We start from the raw sequence: 21799 nt of genomic DNA, 5'->3' as shown, positions 1-21799 counted from the left end.
TGAGATGAGATGAACAATACAAAAATAATCATTAATAATTCGTTCCGTGAAAGCAATATTGCAATTCTAATGTATATTGATTGCAAGAAAAATATATAAGTCACTTGACATATAAAAGAGTAACACATTTCACGTATATAATACCTGTATAATTCTGAATGTATGCCAGTACATCAAAGCAGCATCACCTGTGAAATGCTTCTTTATCAAGTGGAATGTGTGCACACGATATTTGTTTTCAAAAGAAAAATATGTTGGCACCAAAGATTAACCGGACTTTAGAAAAAAAAGTTAAATCAGCTATTCGATAGACAACAACATACAAACTCTCAGCACCACAACTTATGATGTTGTCTTTTAAGCGAGCATTCACGTACATATTGGTCTTTGCTGTTACAAACCTGGTCACGGGTACGCCAAACACGACAACCGAGTCCATACTAACGACACAGAAATTTGTCTCTGTCTTTTTAAAAAAATCTCCATTTGATTACTTGTCTGAAGAGGATGCGCACCTTGATCTAATGTCACAGATACTGATCATCATTGATACGTATTGCAGAAGAGGCTGCAGTGTTGAGTCAATTGTTTATGAAAAATCTCCGAACAACATGTGTGCGCTGTGCTATTGTGACAGCCAGTGTTACATGTACGGGGACTGTTGCTTGGATAAATATGTCAGCGAGAACAGGACAAGAGCTTCAACACTGAATGCGGAGTGTGTTAGTCACACATCGAAGTCTTTAACTAAACCATTCTATTATATGGTTAGATCCTGCCCGCAGCCAGCGCTTGACGTTAAGCTTGAGATAAGCTGTTTGTCAAACAGTACGTCATCAGCGATGACAGCAATTCCAGTAACGGACTTAGAAACCAATATGACATACAGAAACAAATACTGTGCAGAATGCAATGGTGTATCTACATACAAGCTATGGAAAATGTATGTCGACTGCGATAACTATAGTGTATTTGCCACAGCAAAAGATCTTTTGCAGATTTATCAAAGGGCAATGGAGAGCTCCGATTGCGATATTACTGTGGAACCAGAAGGGATTGCTGGACCTCGAGAATGCTCGTATCATTCCGAAAGTCCGATTGACAAGTGTAACTTGACGGGCAGGTGGTTGTACCATGATGAGAAGGTCAACACAGCGTGCAGTCGGTTCTTCGAGCCCGTAAAGAGAGGAGATTACAAGAACATATTTTGTTATGTGTGTAACACTGACAATATATGGTCTTGGCTTATGATCGAGACGTTGGGAAAGGATCCAGCCGGACTTCCTCTGACAGCACTTCTTGATTTTGACGACAGTGACATCCCTAAAATGGAATCTCAACAAGAATGTCCAAACGAACATTTTTTTGACTCATATAATGTAAGTACATACATTAATTATTATTAATTTTAATAAGTAAAATTGGTAATTAGTTTATAATGTCGAGTTGTCAATGTTCTATTTTGATATTATTTTTGACTTCACCATATTTATATTCACATGACAAATATCCATCTCTAATGATGCAGAGATATTGTTCATACAGTTTCATCATATTGGTAAGATAGTGTAGGGTTTTAATGTTGGGATCGTGAAAAGATGTGTATTCAACTTTTACGATTTGTTTCACAACTGATTTATTACACTGTACAAGTTGAAAGAACAGGAACGAAATGTTATAGAAGGTTAACTAATTTAATGTTGCAATCGATTCCTGCATTGTGCCTTTATTAATAAATTTATTTTTAATTATAATTTTTCTTCTACTTGGACAATCGTTCGAAATGTGTGCGTTATTGCAAGATACGATACAGCCTTTGGTGCATGCCATTAAAGTTACAATTGTAAGTTGAAACTCGCTGCGCTAATTTTCAAAGCACCTTTCGTTTTTGGAATTGACAAAATATTAGATTATGCAGAAAGATACTAATACTGTGTACGTTAACAGGGTCAGCTGATTTAACGAAATATTCCATACCATACCTTGTTAATCAATACCATAGCCAAACCATATTTCCAAATGTTATATTTAATTTAAAAATATCAAACGTTGTGTGTACATTTGTTTGTATATTCAGATTTGTATGTTCAGTTATTAATCAGATTATATATTCTTCAAGACTATTTGTGATGACAATGTTCTGTGTTTGCTTGTAGAGTATCTGTCGCCAGATCCTGTGCCCATTAGGTAAAGTATTCAAAGACGAGGAATGCAAAAGTCTTATTGCGGACTTCATTTATGGTTATTACATCATATGCATGGACGTAACAATGCAAATACCTCTGTCGAAGACAAGCAAGATAACACCGTACATATTCCGGGCCATTGATGAACTGAAGAGAGATATCATATCCAGATTCAATTTGTCCTACGCCATTAAGAAGGCACACGCTGTCCACATTGAATGCATTAACGACACAGTGACTGTAGCTTACACGATGCAGCTTCGTGTATACTCTTCTAACGCTCTCAGGGATGATCTGGAAAAGAACCTGTCAGATTACTTCCGCAAAAACTTGTTTTCAGAAGTATACTTCGTTGATAATCAAACTGTCGAATTTTCCATCAATGACAATACGTGTTCCACGTGGTACTCTGCTTCTGTTATTAATTTCGTAATGTGCAATGGACGGTTAATGCTATTTGGCTCCATGGAAGATGGACAGCCCGACTTCATCAGACACTACGCTGATCTGATGGTCAATGACATGCTGTGGTGTGCACAAGTTGAACTCAACTCGACAGAGTACTCAGTGGAAGACAATTCTAGCATCATTGTGATTGAGGCAACAAATAGAACACTGACACAGAGCGAATATCAACTCACTGACAGCGGAACAGTAAAAGCATGTCTGTTCGACTTCCAGAGGAATCAGACTGTGCTGCCTCCCAACATATCTTCGACGATTAGTGGTTTACTGTCCATGATTTGCACGAGTATTTCTTTAGCCTTTTTGATTATTTCTGTGATGGTGTATATTGTCATACCTGATCTGAGAACAGATGTAAGCAGAAACAACATTTGTTTAGCTTTGAATCTTATAGCAGCTCAGACATTGTATGAATTTGGCGCCGAGCTAATTCAACTACCCTTAATTTGTCAAATAATTGGAATCGTTGTACATTACTTCTGGTTGTCGTCGGTGTTTTGGATGAATGCATGTACAGTTAATCTATTTTATAAAATATGTTTTCCTTTTCATTCTCGAGCACAGTCAGATTTGAAAGTTTTCTCCTTTCTGTGTCTCTATAGTTTCATCTCTCCTAGTATTATTGTCACCATAACAGCTCTTTCCAATTACTTTATGTCTGGTTTCTCAGGTTACGGTCATGGTATCTGTTACTTGTCCAACGCTAGTTCTCGCGTATACGGCTTAGCTATTCCCGTTGGTATCTTAGTGTGCGCCAATATCGTGTTATTTATCTACACCATCATCACGATCTGCAGACTGCCCAAACTGAAGAGCACGTCCAACAATAAGGTGAGCATGATTATGTGTGTCAACCTGTCGACCATCACTGGTGCAGCATGGGTATTTGGTTATGCGTACGAAGCGACCGGTTTCATTGGCTTTGCTTATGCGTTTTCGGTATTTCTGGGGTCAATTGGGTTGTTCCTGTTCATGTCATTCTTCGCAAATAAATTTAAAGAAAGTCTGCGTGAAAATGTGCTGTGCACGTGCTGCACGTGCTGCACTAAATCGGTCACTAGTGAAGTACCCTTACCTGCAGATAATACAGCAGTGACTAGGTCTAGTGATAGCTCAGACTTAACCAAACAGTAAAAAGATATTAGCACAAACTTACCATTACCTGGTGAAAGACAGCCATTGGTATTTGAATATTTACAGTCCCATACTGTATTATTCTTTACTGTACTATTAATAGCATGTGCTGTGTTGTGATATGATGAGCTGCGCTGTGCTGTTGTGAACTGTACTGCCTTGTCTTGTGCTGTGCTATGTAGTGCTGTGCTATGATGAGCTGTACTGTGCTGTGGTGAGCTGTACTGTGCTGTGATGAGCTGTGATGAGCTGTACTATGTATTGCTGTGCTGTGCTGTGATGAACTGTACTGTGTTGTGCTGTGCTGTGCTGTGATGAGCTGTGCTGTGATGAGCTGTACTGTGTAGTGCTTTGCTAGATGTCTACCTTTGTGGCTGCAAATAAAAAGAACAACCATGTTATGTTTTGTATTAGATAAGTTTTAATTCATCTTTGCCAATCCTTGGTCCAAATTCCAAGAAACAAGGCATGTCAGTATAATGTTCTAGATGAATTTCTGACAACACAAAATGCACTAACTTCTATATCTAAGGTCATTCTATTTCGTCCTTTTTCTACCTCGTTTTTCCTTTCTTCCATTCTTTAAACCTTTTTCTTTTATTTCAAGTTTGCACTGTTAACCCCATTTGTAATAGAATGTTTATGCTTTCATATACCCATGTATATTAGTACTGTTGTAATATGTTATAATTAGCGTATATATCTATATTATTCATATTTTATAGAATCATTTGTCATAACATGACTGTAAGGTAGTGATATCAGGGCCCCATTCCTGACACTATCATATTTGTTTCTGTGGTAATAAACTTGTTAAAATATCTGCATCGAATCATGATTTTAGAGAGTGCTGGCTTCAGTCCACAGGGAATAGCTATTTGCGGAAGTGATGTACGGTAAATGCTTCATTTTCTCACTACCCATAGCCAGAGTCTGTAGCATCTGCATGCGGCAACACATTCTACAGCTATTCTGGTGACCGTATGCTTACCAGCATCTAAATTCTCAATTCCTGAGTTCGCTGCACTTTTTAAAGACGTTATCGACTAACAGAGACTTTTTAACAATTGTAATTACATATCAAATATTTTTTCTGCATACAATATTAGTGGCTGTATATTAAATATGTTTCTGAGGTTAAATGTCATCTTATTTCTTAAATTATTGTTTTTTCGTACGTACGAAATTATTTGAAGACAAAACCCAGTTTGGGCTTTTTACAAATATTAAGACGACCAGAAACACATTGAATATACAGCTACTGACATTCTATAACTGTTCTGGTGACCTTATGCATACCAACATCTAAATCCTCAAGTTAAAGGGTCATTCCTGAGTTTGCTGAACTTTTTAAGACGTTATCGACTAAAAGAGACCTTTTAACGATTGTAATTACATATCAAATATATTTTGCTGCATAAAATATTAGTGGCTGTATATTAAACATGTTTCTGATCGTTCTAATATTTGTACTAGGTTAAATTTCATCTTATTTCCTAAAATATTGTTTTTTTCGTACGTACGAAATTATTTGAAGACAAAACCCAGTTTGGGCTTTTTACAAATATTAAGACGACCAGAAACACATTGAATATACAGATACTGATATTCTAAACAAGAAAATATATTTAATATGCAAGTGTAATGGTAGAAATATTTTATTAGTCGGAAACATCTTACAATGCAGCAAACTCAGGAATGTCCCTTTAACAAATTTAATTATTTGCTTTTTCGACCCTTAATATCATAGCAGCAGTATCGCAGCCTGAAAGGGCACATGTGCAAATGAGATGCAATCTTTTAATGTTGCCCCATTGCTTAATGTAGTTCTCTTAAATTATGCAACTAATTCACATTTCAATTTTTTTTTACCTTTTCTAAATATAAAGTGTGGTTGTTAACAGCTCAGATACTATGTATTTTCAGTAGCTGTGTTTAGCTCTAAGAATCAGTCTTATAGTGTTATGAGGAGGATGAAGATGGAGAAGGTTCAGCATATCGTTAAACATATATTATTGATATTATTGTTTACGTCAGAAAGCCATTCATTACTATGTTGTTCGTTTTCAAAATAAAGTACCCTTTGTTGTTATTTGTATTCTGAGACAAATGGCGTTGGTCGACAAAATGGTGAGAACTAAACATCAGTCACTTGTGATTTGCATGTATATGCACATTTATAATAGCAACTTTGGTATTGTGAACTGATTGGCCACATCATGCAGCTGGGTTGTTTTTATTTGGTGCACCATAAAACGAAGCAATTGGTTTTAAAATGATTCTTAGGCGATGTAAAACGTATAACGTGGTCATTGTTTTGTTACGGTAGCCATTTTGGTAGCCTTATTCGATTTACGCAATTGAAAAACAATGTTAGTATTAGAAAGTGAATGCGAGAATTGAATTTCTTGCACCCTGAAATCCTGTATTTAAAGTAAAAAGTATTTGGGACGGGGATTGTCAGTTCTTTCTCCTGGTGTTCACTTTCGTGGCGATCTTGGATTTAAATGATGATGCAATATCTCAGTTACAAAATGTTGTTATAAATGATTTCCTTGACACTTGAAACGTTATGACTATCATCAAAATCTTGCCCTGGTTATACGAGTCACACATTTCATTTTGTATTCAAAATCTCCTGTTACTTATACTGGCAAATGAAGCCTCAATTAAATCCAGTGTCTGATTTTAGTTTGTAAGTCAAGAGGTTTCTTTTGTTTAAGCACATCTACCAAATTGATAGACGGTTAAGGCTAAGTATATATAATACATGCGATCGTACCACACATCTCCCTATCCCATATAAACACAAACACAATTAATCAAGGATTTCACTATATACAGGTACTATACAAAGTTCAATTAGAAGTTGTTTTAAAAACAGGGCACCTACATAATCCAGTTTCAAATAGATCACGATGAGACAAGACGTGTGTCCATGCTCTCTCGAGTTACCCCCCCCCCCCCCCCCCCACCACCACCTGGGGGGACTGATGGTCTCTTATGGAGCTTTGCTAGAGTACCGGATTACGTACACCGGGTCACGGGCAACCGTGACCTTGGTGTACGGAGACCCGGTACCACCGAAGAAAGGAAGGTGGAGGAAGAGGAGACGTGCGCCAGGGAAGGCTCCGGGGGAGACAAAACCGGCGGCTAAACCGCCGGCAGCGGCTCCTTCTGCTTCGCCACCCATCGCCGCCCCCCGTAAGAAGACTGGACTAGAAGAGGCACCAGCCCCGGACATTCCGTCTTCTACTATGGAACCAGTTGGACCAACTCCACAGGCCTTGACTTCAGCGCCTCCGGTTGTGCCGCCGATTATACAGGCGGCACCCGTTGAGGCGCAGGCCCGAAAATTGGCTATTGTGAAACGGAAGGCAACCACTCCCCCGAGTGGCCAACCAGACAAGCCAAGCCAACTGTTCCAACCGCCGAAACCCCATGAGCCACAAACCCAACAGTGGACTCTTCAGGCGGGTAAACTACAACAGCGGTATGCCAACCTCATCCGGATGAACATAGAGGACGTCACCAAACTATACATGACCCCCAGACAAAAAACCTGGGTCAAGCTTCCAAGGAGCCCGGAAGGAGAGTTCGCCATCAGCAGAACCCTTCTGAGTGATAAAGAGGTGTGTATACTGACCATACGCCAAGCCGGAATATACCATCAGGGAATGCTGCTGAAAGAAATGGACAACCCGACGATACATCGCATCGTGAAGACGATATCGGGGGCCAACTACCGTCCATTGGTCAGGCAATTAGCAGTCAGCCCATACCGGCCCTTCTTTACAGACATCGACTCCTCCAACTTCATCGGCTCACCCTAGACGCCAACCTTTGCTAGGACAGATAACAACCTCCTTTTTGGGCTAGTTGGACTTTAAACACTTTCGATCGAGTTCAAAATTCTTATGTTTAATTTTTTTCATAAATAGTCTGACGCATTTTACTTTGGCGCCCGATCAATTGCTCAAAATCACCTTAAAAACCTTTTGGCTGAGCAGTCTTAACTACTTTGGGTCAAATTTTAGAGTCCAGACATGTTTTTGGATGCAGTTACTCTTTGTAGACTTAGGTATTTGCCAGGCTTCACCGAGGAATCGAAATTCAGCCAATCAGAGCACGGCTCCCACTCGGTGTTACTTCAAGTTTGCGAAGTGTCTGCTATTCGGTCCGCGCTCGCGCTTGACCGCACTAAATGGCTTTTTTCCAAAACCTGCCCACTTCAAACTCATCCCCCCCCCCCCCCCCCCCCCCCCCCCGCTCCGGAGTTGGTCACTGGCGATGTCAGAGGCTAAGTCCGTAGTGGGCGTGCCTGAACCTTTTTGGATAGGGGCACGTTAATAGAATTCCCATTCAATTCCTACATAATCACTTCGTCTTACATACGCACGTGGGTGCAGGACGTAGCCCAGTGGTAAAGCGCTCGCCTGATGCGCTGTTTGTCTGGATCGATCCTCGTCGGTGTACCAGATGGGCTATTTCTCGTTCCGGCTAGTATATCAAAGGCTGTGGTATGTGCTATTCTGTCTGTGGGATGGTGCATATCAACGATCACTTACTACTATTGGAAAAATGTAGCATGTTTCCTCTCTCAAAATATATGTCAGAGAATACCAAATGTTTGACATCCAATAGCCGATGATTAATCAATCAGTGTACCCTAGTGGTGACTTTAACAAACCAAACTTTTAATTTTAATCCGCTATTGCAGTGAAGTTACGGGAAAGTGCGGCAAAGTGATCCCCCGCATTATAAATACTAATTTAACTAAAACAATTTGCGTTCACACTAACATTTAAACTGTTTTAGTTTTACCGAAGTGTTTTAGCTATACCGGCTTAATTAAACTAGTTTAAAGTGTAAGTGAAATGATCGCATTCACACTTACATTTTAAACTGGTTTAGTTATACCAGTTTAGTTAAAACTAGTTTAAGGTGTAAATGATAACGCAGTTATAGTTAAGTGAACTGACTGGACTTGGGGGAAAAAACACAAACAAATCATAAATTGGATACACAAAGTTTATTTTGAATTAATTGAAAAGTACAATATTAAAGATACGCATTTAAAAAAATATATATAAATGTATATTTGAGTTGATAAATGACGCTGCTTATAAAGTTGTGAAACTTGTGGTGTTTGCAGAATAGATTTATCCAAGAATTCCACCAGCGTTGTGACTTGTGCGTTTCTGAAAACAAAACAAGAAAAAACCCAACTGGTTAATATATGTGTCTGTGACTTTCATTGGAGTAGACATTAAATCACCCATTAATAAGTAATTAGGTTTTGTTTATAACACGACCTTCGATTAATTTCACTCTAGTATTTATACGAATGCAGCTTTTAGTATTCTTTAGTGAATATAAAATGTGAATACGTTTCTATCTATCAATGAACTGGTTCACCGAACATTACTTTCTACTGTTTTCCCTAACTTCCCTTTGGCCATCAAAGCCTTTGACAAGTTATACATGAATTCAGTACATGGAAATAGTGATACTCTACCAGTCTACAAAACATATTATGTATACTTAGGTTGAGAAAACACATCATGGATAGTGATGTTAACAATCACACTTTCCATCCTAAGGCTGACACCATGGATGGTAATAATAACAACCACACTATGCATCCTAAAGCTGACACCATGGATGGTAATAACAACAACCACACTGTGCATCCTAAGGCTGACACCATGGATGGTAATAATGACAACCACACTGTGCATCCTAAAGCTGACACCATGGATGGTAATAATGACAACCACACTGTGCATCCTAAAGCTGACACCATGGATGGTAATAATGACAACCACACTCTCCATTTTAAAGCTGACACCATGGATGGTAATAATGACAACCACACTCTCCATCCTAAAGCTGATTCGGGGCGGGACGTAGCCCAGTGGTAAAGCGCTCGCTTGATGCGCGATCGGTCTAGGATCGATCCCCGTCGGTGGACCCATTGGGCTATTTCTTGTTCCAGCCAGTGCTCCACAACTGGTGTAACAAAGGCCGCGGTATGTACTATCCTGTCTGTGGGATGGTGCATATAAAAGATGCTGCTAATCGAAAAATGTAGCCCATGAAGTGGTGACAGCAGGTTTCCTCTCTCTATTCTCTATCTGTATGGTCCTTAACGATATGTTTGACGCCATATAACCGTAAATAAAATGTGTTGAGTGCGTCGTTAAATAAAACATTTCCTTCCTTCCTTCATCACACTATATGTGTTGAATGAAACCAATTTTCAGTAATGTTGAACACTGATTACGGAGGTATGGTAGTTATACTAAGGAAAAGAAAATAAGGGAACACTTGGTACTATTAGCATATTTAAACAAAAAAAAACCTTCAAGTTGAACTTTGCTCATACACCCCCATGTGATCAGTTCTGGAATAGCTCAAAGCTGACAAATGGACAGCTACATTACCTGACAGGGGTAACACGTCTGTGTGGTACAGATGTCACACACTCCCATGTTATTCAGCTTGGGCAACTGGAAATAGGTAATCACTTCTTGTCCTAATAGAAAAACAAATAAAAAATCATACCACTTCTAGTAAAAACAAAATGTTAAAATCTGCAATATAAACAGGCATCAACAATGTAATGCACAGATAACTGAATGAAAAAGGTTTATTGGAAACTTGTTTACTATTACATTAATTTAATGTCAGTACTCTTTGCAATCTCACCTCGCCATTATTCCATAACGTGTTGAAATGAAGAATACTTTTTTTCGTGACCTAGATTAGCGAGAATAGCCAGAGGGTTTTGCAGAATGGTGTGCTGATATACTCGACTATCCTTTAAAAACCAAATGAGCATAAGTGACGAAGCTTTGCAAAAATATCCTTTCAACTCTGCCCTGTTTAGAGATACGGTTTTGATTAAGGAAAACGGTTGTGTTATTTTGAATTAGGAAGCTACGAACAATCAAAGTTAAACGTTTTCATAACTGAATCACCACTGATTGCGGTTATGAGACTGAAAGTAATAACTAATGTATCCCACTGTATAGGTATACTGAATGTACACATTTCTATTATTTTGTCTGAATACCAACTCACTGGGATCATAATATGAATAAACTCGAAGTGGAACTGCAGCTGTTCTGGCCACCAGCTGTATTCGTCGATACTCCATGGTCACACACGTCCGTGATGCCTGTATCTGAAAATGAAAATTCAGTGTATTACGATAGTGTTAGATATACTGCTTACACAAGAAAACGGTCAAGTGCATCGTATTAACGTACTAGCAGGTATGAACATTTTATCTCATACAAATAATTGTACAATGTATAAATTATTACATTTATGTATTTTCATATGCTTTATTTTTGCATTTAAATTATTTCATCCCTTGACTAGAAAAACATAATATTCTGATTATACATTCATTAGAAACTGGACCCTAACAGCAGTTAAGAGTTAAAGGATGTGTGCAAATTCACTGCAAATATTAATACATTAACAGGCCCGTAGTAACGATATCTGGTGGGGGGAGACACAACTTTCAATAAAGGGATTAGCTCTAATGGGAGAATGGAACACAAGCCAACTTTTTATCTTTATTTACATAGAGTAGGAAAAAACTCAAACAAAATTTGTCCTCGATTGAGGAGGGGAAACAGGCCCCCGACTCCTGGTTTCCACGGGCCTGATTAACCCTATCAAGGTACTCATTTTTGAGTAGGAATGCAAACCCGTGACATCCTCCCCCGTGGACCCGTGCCTCTTGATAATGAGTTGAAATATAATCGGATTTACCCTGTCAAAGTAGAGCACGGTTCTTCTCTTCTCGACCTCGTACCGCCGCACCTGATGTTGTTTGTCCAGGTAGCTCGTGATTGGCTGGAAGCCGCTCAGTGTGCCCACCTCGGCCACCGCCACGCCGCTGGTGGTGTTACGTAGTAGGTATCTGTCGAGAAACACACACACATACTAGTCATTTTCTGAATGCTGATCTTTGTACGTGACAAATCCAGTACATTTTGCAAATGATGATTTTCGTAAGTGACAAATTCAGTAAATTTGCTAAATGATGATTTTCGTAAGTGATTTAATAGGAAGTCAGGGGAAGCACGGAATCCTCTTCATCCATTTAAATGACACATCTGTATTCCCACAGAATCACAAGATGATAATGTTAAGCTTAAATTATCTACATCTTGATATATTTTATGAAGTTTTGCAAATAATCATAATACGAAATCATTGTTTTTATCTGCAATACTTAACAATAATTCATATGCAATAAAATATAGGGTAAATATAACAAAATTCCATTTTTCTTTCTAAAATAACCTTTTATGCCTATCGTCAATCTTTACATTCAACTTGTAAATGTTTCACAACAATGTTTGAATAAGACAATTAGACACTTTGTGCTTTGGGGAATAATGCCGATATTACTGAATATGGAAAGAAAGTTGAGTTTTGTGAGTGTTATGAATCGATAGTACAGTGTTTGTAGCAAATGATTCTTTGAAAGTCCTGGCGTGAATGGCACTCTGTTATTGGACAGACAAAAACACAACTTACTCCATGCATATCTTTATGCCGACATTCATGACAGTTTCCTTATAAACCTGCACGGAAGCTGCGTAGTGCCTCATTGTGGGAATAACTTCTTTTACATAGTAGGATCCTGTCACCTGAAATACAGTAGGGTAGCGGGAAAAACCAAAATAGCTTTAGTTAGCAATGACATCTTTAATCATCATTTTAAATAACATTAATGCACCTTTATGGATACGTAATACAGCAGGTATTTAACATCTGTATTAAAACATGCGCACGTTGAGTTACAAAACATATACATTTGTAATTGCATTAATATTTTTAGTTTCGTTATAGATATGGGTTTGTCTCCTATTAAATATAACCCTGTATTCTATTCACTCAGAATCATTTAAATGTCAATAGTTCTTTGGTATGAAACGTTAACAACGTACTAGCTGTTTCAATGGATCATTCGTAATTTATCCTTCCATGCATGGGTATAAATATGCAATAAAATGTAATAATATAAAATATCCAAAAATAATACCTGAACCAAAGCAAGTCCAGTTCCTTTAGCTTCAAGTTTAATCCTCTCTCTGACCTCGGGCAACTAAAATAAAGATAAGCTAGATTCCATAAGAAATAAAATCACTGGTATGGAAAATCAGACATTAAATATCTAATACATTGTACCTATAAATGATGTTTTTATACATGACTGAAACAGTTGTTTAGGGCTGCTATTAAAACATTGTCAAACATAATTAACTGCTATGACACGACAAACGATGACAATATAGAGGATAACGTAAAAAAGGATATTATAGAGGATATTTAAAGTCGAATATGTTTGGAATCTTACTAAGGTCTACAACGAGTGTGACATAAAACTACAGACATCATATTTTATTTTAATGAAAAAAATATTAGATTTATTATAAACCTTTTATCAGGTTCACATTGGTTCCAATATATATTACCAACTAGCAGGGCCTGTTACAACATATAAAACTGCACCAGTAGACACAAAAATACATTTAAAAACTGAAATAACTACTTGGAATGTTATTATAAAAGATCTTGATTTAAATATGTCTGAACGAAAAACTAATAAATGCACAATGCAGAGTCAAATTCCATGAAGCTTTATCTGGTGTCTCGTCTATAGGACAGCCATTCCCGAGGAGATTTCATTCCTCTTGCACCGCCATAAGGAAGACTGCCACTCCAAGACTAGTTTACTAAATCTAAATTAGCACCGAACAGAGCTAATTAGAATAAGTGTAGTTGTGATGGCATGTGCTCATGAATCACTGTCATAACAGGTGGCCAAGTTGTATGTATTAATCATATTAACGACCCTCCACTACTGGTCTGCTTACAGATCCGAAGTATGATGATTTTGCTAGTTGAAAACCATTGAATTGTTTATGGAAATGGAAAAGTGGAAAATACAATTAAAACAGAAACTATTGCTAAAAAATAAACCAATTATAAATTGTTGAAAGTTTACCCTGTTCAGCCATCAAGTCGTCATTATTGTCACAAGTGTCTGATAACACCGTTTTTGTAGTTACCACAATTTCATTACTAGTTCTAATACAATTTTAAAATCACTCACCGTCCATTTATACATATCGAGAACGTTTCCAGACTGGACATGGTACTGCTTCCGGTATTCGCATCCAGAAACTGTAAGGTGAAGGTCAGTTTGACGAGTTAGCGTCTTTTCAGCGAAGTAGGATATAGCATGCAGTGCCACAGCCGTGTCCTGTCGAGCGAAACAAAAGATGAATGTAGTATTTGTAAAAAATACACCCTTCACACTCACGCACAAACAACAACCACGAATGGGTTTACGTATACTGTGTAGAGGAGGGAGGGATCTGCAGTCTCTGAAAATGGACATTTTGGCGTGAAAACCACAGAGCAATAGAATTTTACTAGGATATACGAATCCTCTTTAAAATAGCTTTCATATTCAGATACCAAATTTTGGGGATTCAGATATAACATTTCCGTCAAAAGTGAATCGCACTGGCTCTTGTATTTCTGTAAAAGGGACTGAATATGCAGGTCTGTGAGAAAATGTATAAGAAATCATCATCATCATTATCATCATCATCATCATCATAACAAATTTAGCCAGGTAGCGAAAATTAGTTTCTTCTGCTCATCTTTAAACCATCTGTTTCAATGGAATTACATTAGACAATTAACAGCTGCTGATTAAACGAAAGGTTGCTATTGGATGTCAGACATTTGATAATCATTCTCTTCAGAGAAAACCGAGTACATTTTTCAATCTGTAGTAAGGGACAGCCAGGACATCGCATACCACGGCCTTTAATTATGTGGGACACTGTTAGGGACAGAAAAAACCCAACCAGAGAATGGGTCCACCGAGAGGATTCGATCATGTGACCTAATCCCCGTAAGCAAGTATTCTACCCACTGAGCTATATCCCATCGCTTCTGATCAAACAGTCACGGTACTCTAGATGTTAGTTAATTGAGGTTCAAACACGTCTATCTTGGCTACAACCTCAGGTTAAATAGTATGCTTGGCTTCCAGACTTTACCTGAGTAGAAACAAAACCTCCTTTAGGATTCTGCTGGGTAAGAAGCCATCTAAGGATGGGTAAACCAGTGACGTAGTCGCCACTGTGGGTGTAGGCCAGCAAGGCGTACGCTGCTGTCTCCACGTTGACGGCGTTACGAGACGCCAGTGTGGTAGTTCGAGTAGGATCAGCCGTGTGACCATAGCCAGTCTCCCAGTAGGTTAGACCATCTGTCAGTCAAAAACAAAACTCTAAACTTGTATGTTTGTCAATATTAACATTAATATTAATACAATATTAACACTATAAATAAACTTTTTTGTATATATTATAAGAACAAAATAAATAAAATAGGCCCCCAACTAACTAATACTACCCCTAAAAAATAACAAATACCAGTAACAAAAACAATACAATAACAACAATTCCACCCAAAAAAAAGAAACAAAAAGAATAACCACAAAACAAGCAAAGAGTTAAAAAGAAGTATAAATCTGAACGATAAAACCGAAATACATTGTCAGGGCCGTATCTCTGCAAAATGCAGAGTCGAATGGGTATTTGACAAAATAGGGGTTGATTCCATATATCTCTATCTAATGCCTCGTCTATAAGAGGACAGCCACTCCCGATGATATTCTTTACTGGAGATTTTATCCCTCTTGCAGTGCTAAAAAAAGATCTCAACTAAACTTTAAAATCGTTAACACAACAACTTGCCTTGAACGCTTTGTCATAGAACAGCAATATTCACATTTCAAAATGAAAATTCAGATTATGTTCTGTAAAACAATCGTAAAAATCAGTTTCCTACTCCTGTTGATAATTACCTTTTGTTTTGAGATGATTTTGTTGAAGATTTCGCAGAAGAGAGTTGGCGACGCTACTTCCGGCCAATGACAAGGCGTAGGCTGTGATTGACAGGTCGTACGGCTTGTTGTGGTATGTAGACTGACGAGATTCCAGATAGCGTTTCGCTCTAGCCACGTTTGAATAGTAATACTGTAAATATCAAAAACAATATTATTAATTACTAACCAACACATTTATATTAATTAATTAATTATAATAAACTATATCTGTTGACCCAAACTATAAGTGGATCAAAATGACAAAACTATTATTTCATTAAAAATGATATCTGTACAAAACAGTAAATATAAAATGTTTCGTATAAAATATCAAATAAGCGTGCATTACACTTTATTCGGACTTTCTGTTATATTGTTTTACAGTAAAGATAGGTATCATTTTAAGTAGCAATTAATTTGTAAATAAAATGTCTTGTAAAACATTTGAATTATCATCACTGCATTTTGATTTATATACCATCAACACGAAATGTCAAGAATTGGCTGAAATCCAATTTACTTTATTATGTTTGTGTCTTTGATAACAAATTATTACCAATTCACTGCGTGAGCAATAACTCCCAAACAGCAGCCTTGTAATTTGTACTTATTAAACAACTCATCCCCTATGAAATATTATATATTTACCTGAGAATAATCTTTACAGTTGAGAAGTGAGATCAAAACAAAGGCAGTAAGTGCATCGCCTTGGAAGGAAGCTCCCTGAAAACAACGATGATGTCATCATTTTACCACATATCACATAATGGAAGGAAGCTCCCTGAAAACAACGATGATGTCATCATTTTACCACATATCACATAATGGAAGGAAGCTCCCTGAAAACAACGATGATGTCATCATTTTACCACATATCACATAATGGAAGGTAAACGCTTAAAATAGTATAAACTAATAAGGGTATTAACTTCAAAATGGATCTAAAGTATACCAATTATAACAATTCACTGTTATACCTGAATTATTAATTTTTCATAGCACAATCCTTTCATCATTAATACATGTGGGTTTTTTTAGCTTTACTTACTACTCTAGTCATCGTATTGTCACCCACACCCAAGAAAAACGGTTATAACACAACCCTAAACGTCACTAACGAGGAATCCAAAGCAATAAAATTGCATACAGTTTCCAAATGTTAGAACCGAAACTACAATACATCTAAGTTGAATTAATACCAGCAGTGTGTGGTCTAAAACCACTCCACGTTCAACGAATGTTCCATCTGCCTGCTGCCGCGATACAACAAAGTCCAGCGCTCTCCTTATAGCCAAGTCATCAATATACACGTACTTCCGAGCCTCGAAGAACGATTTAGCAACATATGCGGTCAACCTAAAAACAGATACCATTTTGGTCAATAATGTTTTTTCCCACAGTGATGTAAACAAGAATACATCTGACTAATATACGCATAACCTTTCTTCACAGATAAGCTAATTTAAATTGTGTCATTTCTTATGCAGCAGTTCTACTAATATAACAAACTTAATTTTTTTCAAAGCAAATAGTTTATAGCAAATAAAAGGAATTGTGTGTGGTATACTGTTAAAATAATGCACAAGAATATAGTATTACTATATACTGTTATGTGTTTATTTTTGTAAAATAGTCTTCATAACCAACATTTCACATATGCCTACCAGGTACTGCCGTATCTGTGTTCTCTAAATGCACTGAACGACCCATCACTTCTTCTGTAAGCCATCTCTCGCTGGTAACCTGGGGCGATTTAGAAAGTTAATATAATTGAAACATTTGTTTGTAAGTAAAGTTTTAAAATGTGTTACACAAAAATATCTTAAACTTTGACAAGAAATATCATGACAATCTATCTGTATTTGCTTTTTCACAGTTCATCATTAACACAGGGCCGTGGCAAAGAATACTTACCTAAGCAAAAAGTGGCTTAAATTGTTTAAATTGAGCTCTGCTCTGTGAACACCCTCGTACATACATAAAGTAGGAAGGATGTTCGTTTTGGAAAGTGGCAGTTCTCGTATTGACAGAAGTAGGATGCATCATTCCACGTGTGAACAAAGCACCAGCAGTAATTAATGGAATCCGATATGTTTTGTTTTTTTGTTTTTTTAATCAAGATGTTCCATCAACTTTGTCTTGTGAAGAGATGCGATTTGGAATAGGGTTCAGGCACGGTAGAAGCAAATGAACATTGGAGGGGTGGGGTGGTGTTGACCGATAGATCGAGTTTCTAGTGGGTCCTGGAGCATGCTGCCCCGAAAAAATTCGAAAAATATATGAAAATTCATTATGAAAAATGCGGGTAAAAGCCACTAATTACTCTTGATTCAGAATTAACAAAAGCTCCCCCAGCCCACTATGTGCTCCTGCTCCTACAGTTTAGATGTTCAGATTTAGCTGGAGACAGCATTAGGTTTTTTTTACTGTCTGTTAGTTACTTTATATTAGGTAAACAATAACCTGAGCAATCACTACTTATTATATCTATATCCCACCTGTTACGAGAAGCCGGTCGATCCTCTCCCTGGTCGACTGTTTGATCTGCAGCGTGGCCTCCAGGTATCGGCGGATGTACACCATGGGGGAGAAGTGCACCAGCACCTGCTCACCACACCCGTGAGGGATGCTCACCAGCTGTTCCAGGTTGTGAAGGGTACACCCCAGAACATCTCCTGAAAGACGTTACACACAGGAGGGTACTCGCTAGTACACATGCATACAAACAATACTTTTGTAAGAGGTAGCATGGCTTTATAATAATATCCCCATGACTCTATGACATACATAGTCTGAAATGCTAACAGTTTTGGTACAAGTACACACACATATATATATATATATATATATATATATATATATATATATATATATATATATTGATTATAGTCAGGTAGAATCAGATTAAATTTGAATCTGCAGTCTATAACGTTTTACAAAAATAGTAAGTTAATCATACAGTAATTACATAATGTGACAATCCACGTACCTGTGATGATGACAGGCAGTTGCTCAGATCCCCCACCCTACGGCATACCCAGGAAGGCCATCTTGATGAATTGTTTGTAAGTTCGTGTCGTATAGTATTTGTAGAAAGTGACAGATCACGTACCTGTGATGATGACAGACAGTTTCTGAGACCCACCCCACCCTACGGCATACCCAGGAAAGCCACCTTGATGTATTGTCTGTAAGTTCGTGTCATATAGTATTTGTAGAAAGTGACCGATCACGTACCTGTGATGATGACAGACAGTTTCTGAGATCCTCCGATGGCGTACCCGGGGAAGGCCACCTTGATGTATTGTTTGTAAATTCGTGTCTCTCGCAGGTCCACCAGCGCCACCTGGCTGAACTCACGTAGAATACCATTAGCCTTTTCACAAGAAATACAATTACACGTTACATTTACAGCAATTTGCGTTTTCGTTATAATGGTTATGAAATACTTACATTTGTATAAACAAGAAACAGATTTGAGATTTGATTGTTAGCTAAATGTTTCAAATGTAAGTTCAGAGATATTCCATGAAACAGTCTACAGCACGCATTCGATATAAGGGAAGTCATCAGGTTATTTCTGTTACTAAATAGTATTTATTCCTGTACACCAGAAGATGACCCACAGAGGGTTTGTATAAGAAACTCCCATCAATAATACATGTTAAAATCATGTATCTGAAATATTTAATCACTATAATGAGGTGTACTAGAGCATCTAATAACTATGATACTGTGGTCTACTAAAATATTTAATAATAACTATGATACTGTGGTCTACTAAAATATTTAATAATAACTATGATACTGTGGTCTACTAAAATATTTAATAATAACTATGATACTGTGGTCTACTAAAATATTTAATAATAACTATGATACTGTGGTCTACTAAAATATTTAATAATAACTATGATACTGTGGTCTACTAAAATATTTAATAATAACTATGATACTGTGGTCTACTAAAATATTTAATAATAACTATGATACTGTGGTCTACTAAAATATTTAATAATAACTATGATACTGTGGTCTACTAAAATATTTAATAATAACTATGATACTGTGGTCTACTAAAATATTTAATAATAACTATGATACTGTGGTCTACTAAAATATTTAATAATAACTATGATTACTGTGGTCTACTAAAATATTAATAATAACTATGATACTGTGGTCTACTAAAATATTTAATAATAACTATGATACTGTGGTCTACTAAAATATTTAATAATAACTATGATACTGTGGTCTACTAAAATATTTAATAATAACTATGATACTGTGGTCTACTAAAATATTTAATAATAACTATGATACTGTGGTCTACTAAAATATTTAATAATAACTATGTACTGTGGTCTACTAAAATATTTAATAACTATAATTAGGTGTACAAGAGCATTTAATGACTATAATACTGTGGTTTACTAAAACATTTAATAACTATAATAATGTAGATTGCTAACCTCAACATAGATACTTCCCTTAGCAGACTCTCCCACAACGTCAGACTGGGCTCTGATGAGGAATTCCACGTGACCCAAGGACATTGTTCGGATAAAGAAATAGGCAGTGCTTGTGCTCGTCTTTCTGACCTGACAACAAGATAATGCACAATTTATGAAACACATTTGCGTGCAAACTATTTATAACTTGCTGCAAGAAGTAGAATGAATGAATTGCAAAAAACAGTTTAAAAAAATAATTTTGCTGTTACAGACTTCTGGATGCCGTAATAATCAAATTATATAACAGTTATGTGAAAAAATACAATACTATTTGTTACTTTCTGCTCTAGTTATAACATTAATAAAGTTACGTTTTAGTATTGTCTTTTGCTACAATAAGCTATTTAGAGGGAACCAGCAATGTTTTATTTAAAAAAAGAGAAGATAGCAAAACGTTTGAAACAAATCGAATTTATATTGTTATGCAAATACCGAGTTTATGTAGCAAAATATTTAGTAATTTCAAACTGATTATATTTCTTCCAATGTTGTACAGGGGTTGATGCAAGATTTCTCTAGGGCGGAGGTGCAACGTTTAAAAGGGGCATCTCCAGTAAGCAATGTTTAAAAAGGACTCCTACAGAATTCAAAAATGTGTTATTTATTATATATATATAGTAAACTGACCAAGATATTACATACTCCTCCATTAAAAAGCAATAAATGCATTGTATTCATCTGTTAAGACACTGAAGTTTTCAAGAAACTCCTAATTTCGAGGGGTGCGCACACCCACCCTCCCCTTGTATCCGCGCCTGTAGTGATTAATGCAAAATACCTATACAAACGTGTAATGACAGTAAAGGAAGAATACTAAAACATATTGGTATACTCACCGTTACTTTGTGCACTACATCCTCTTGACTTTCAAGGAAATATCCGTATTTGGTTCTTTCCAAGACAGCAAAGTGTTCCGATTTGAACAACGTACAATCAAGCTATACCAAAGAAAAATATTAATATACCAAAACATATTTATTTGGTGTATAAACCAAATCATGTTTATTTCGTGTATGATTAGTTTTTAAAAAGTCCAAGTTAGCATTCTCACAGTCTATAATATAATCTGGGTTATTAAAAAAATAAAATAAATATAAAATTTAACACATGTACTGCAACATGGTTGTAATCAAATATACAGTTTTACAACAGAACGTATTTTAGTATTATAAACATACCTTGAGATCATATTGAAAATTGTTAAAAATTGTTGCTTGAACAATAATATCCTCTCCTTGGGTAACGGTCCGCGCATACTCCAAAACCACGTAGAAGTCCAAATGAGTCTTCAACTGCAAGAAAACAAAACAGATAGACATTGGGAAATAATTTACACAAAGTAATTACCGAATTATCAATGAATACATTTCAACGAGACACCAGCACAAACATACACATCGGCTATTAGGTGTCAAGCAAATATAATACAGGATTCAGATGATACGTTCTGTTCTAATATCACAAATAATAATATTATTTGATAACAAAGACAATCTTCGGCACTGACAAGTTAAATGAAACATACTTCAAGAAATATTCCAACATGATAGTACTAATATGAA

At 36.7% G+C, this 21799-nt stretch overlaps 2 protein-coding genes across 2 annotated transcripts; one reads left to right on the top strand and one right to left on the bottom strand.

The window, feature by feature from the left end:
• Positions 1 to 1013: 1013 nt before the first annotated feature.
• Positions 1014 to 3785, top strand: LOC121374431. Its single transcript, XM_041501533.1, has 3 exons — positions 1014 to 1379; positions 2157 to 3058; positions 3254 to 3785. The coding sequence occupies exons 1-3, from the start codon at positions 1014 to 1016 to the stop codon at positions 3783 to 3785; spliced, it is 1800 nt and encodes a 599-aa protein (XP_041357467.1).
• Positions 3786 to 8821: 5036 nt separating this feature from the next.
• LOC121374980 (C3 and PZP-like alpha-2-macroglobulin domain-containing protein 8) lies at positions 8822 to 12402 on the bottom strand. Its single transcript, XM_041502155.1, has 5 exons — positions 12348 to 12402; positions 11574 to 11724; positions 10872 to 10974; positions 10232 to 10323; positions 8822 to 8986 (listed from the first exon to the last, which is right to left on the bottom strand). Exons 1-5 carry the CDS (start codon positions 12374 to 12376, stop codon positions 8948 to 8950), a joined length of 414 nt encoding a protein of 137 aa, XP_041358089.1. The 5' UTR covers positions 12377 to 12402; the 3' UTR covers positions 8822 to 8947.
• Positions 12403 to 21799: the final 9397 nt, after the last annotated feature.

Source organism: Gigantopelta aegis, chromosome 6 (assembly GCF_016097555.1).
Source record: "Gigantopelta aegis isolate Gae_Host chromosome 6, Gae_host_genome, whole genome shotgun sequence".
Classification (NCBI taxonomy): Eukaryota; Metazoa; Mollusca; class Gastropoda; order Neomphalida; family Peltospiridae; genus Gigantopelta; species Gigantopelta aegis.
Note: the sequence above shows the minus strand (reverse complement) of the source record. Positions and strands in the feature narration are given on the sequence as shown.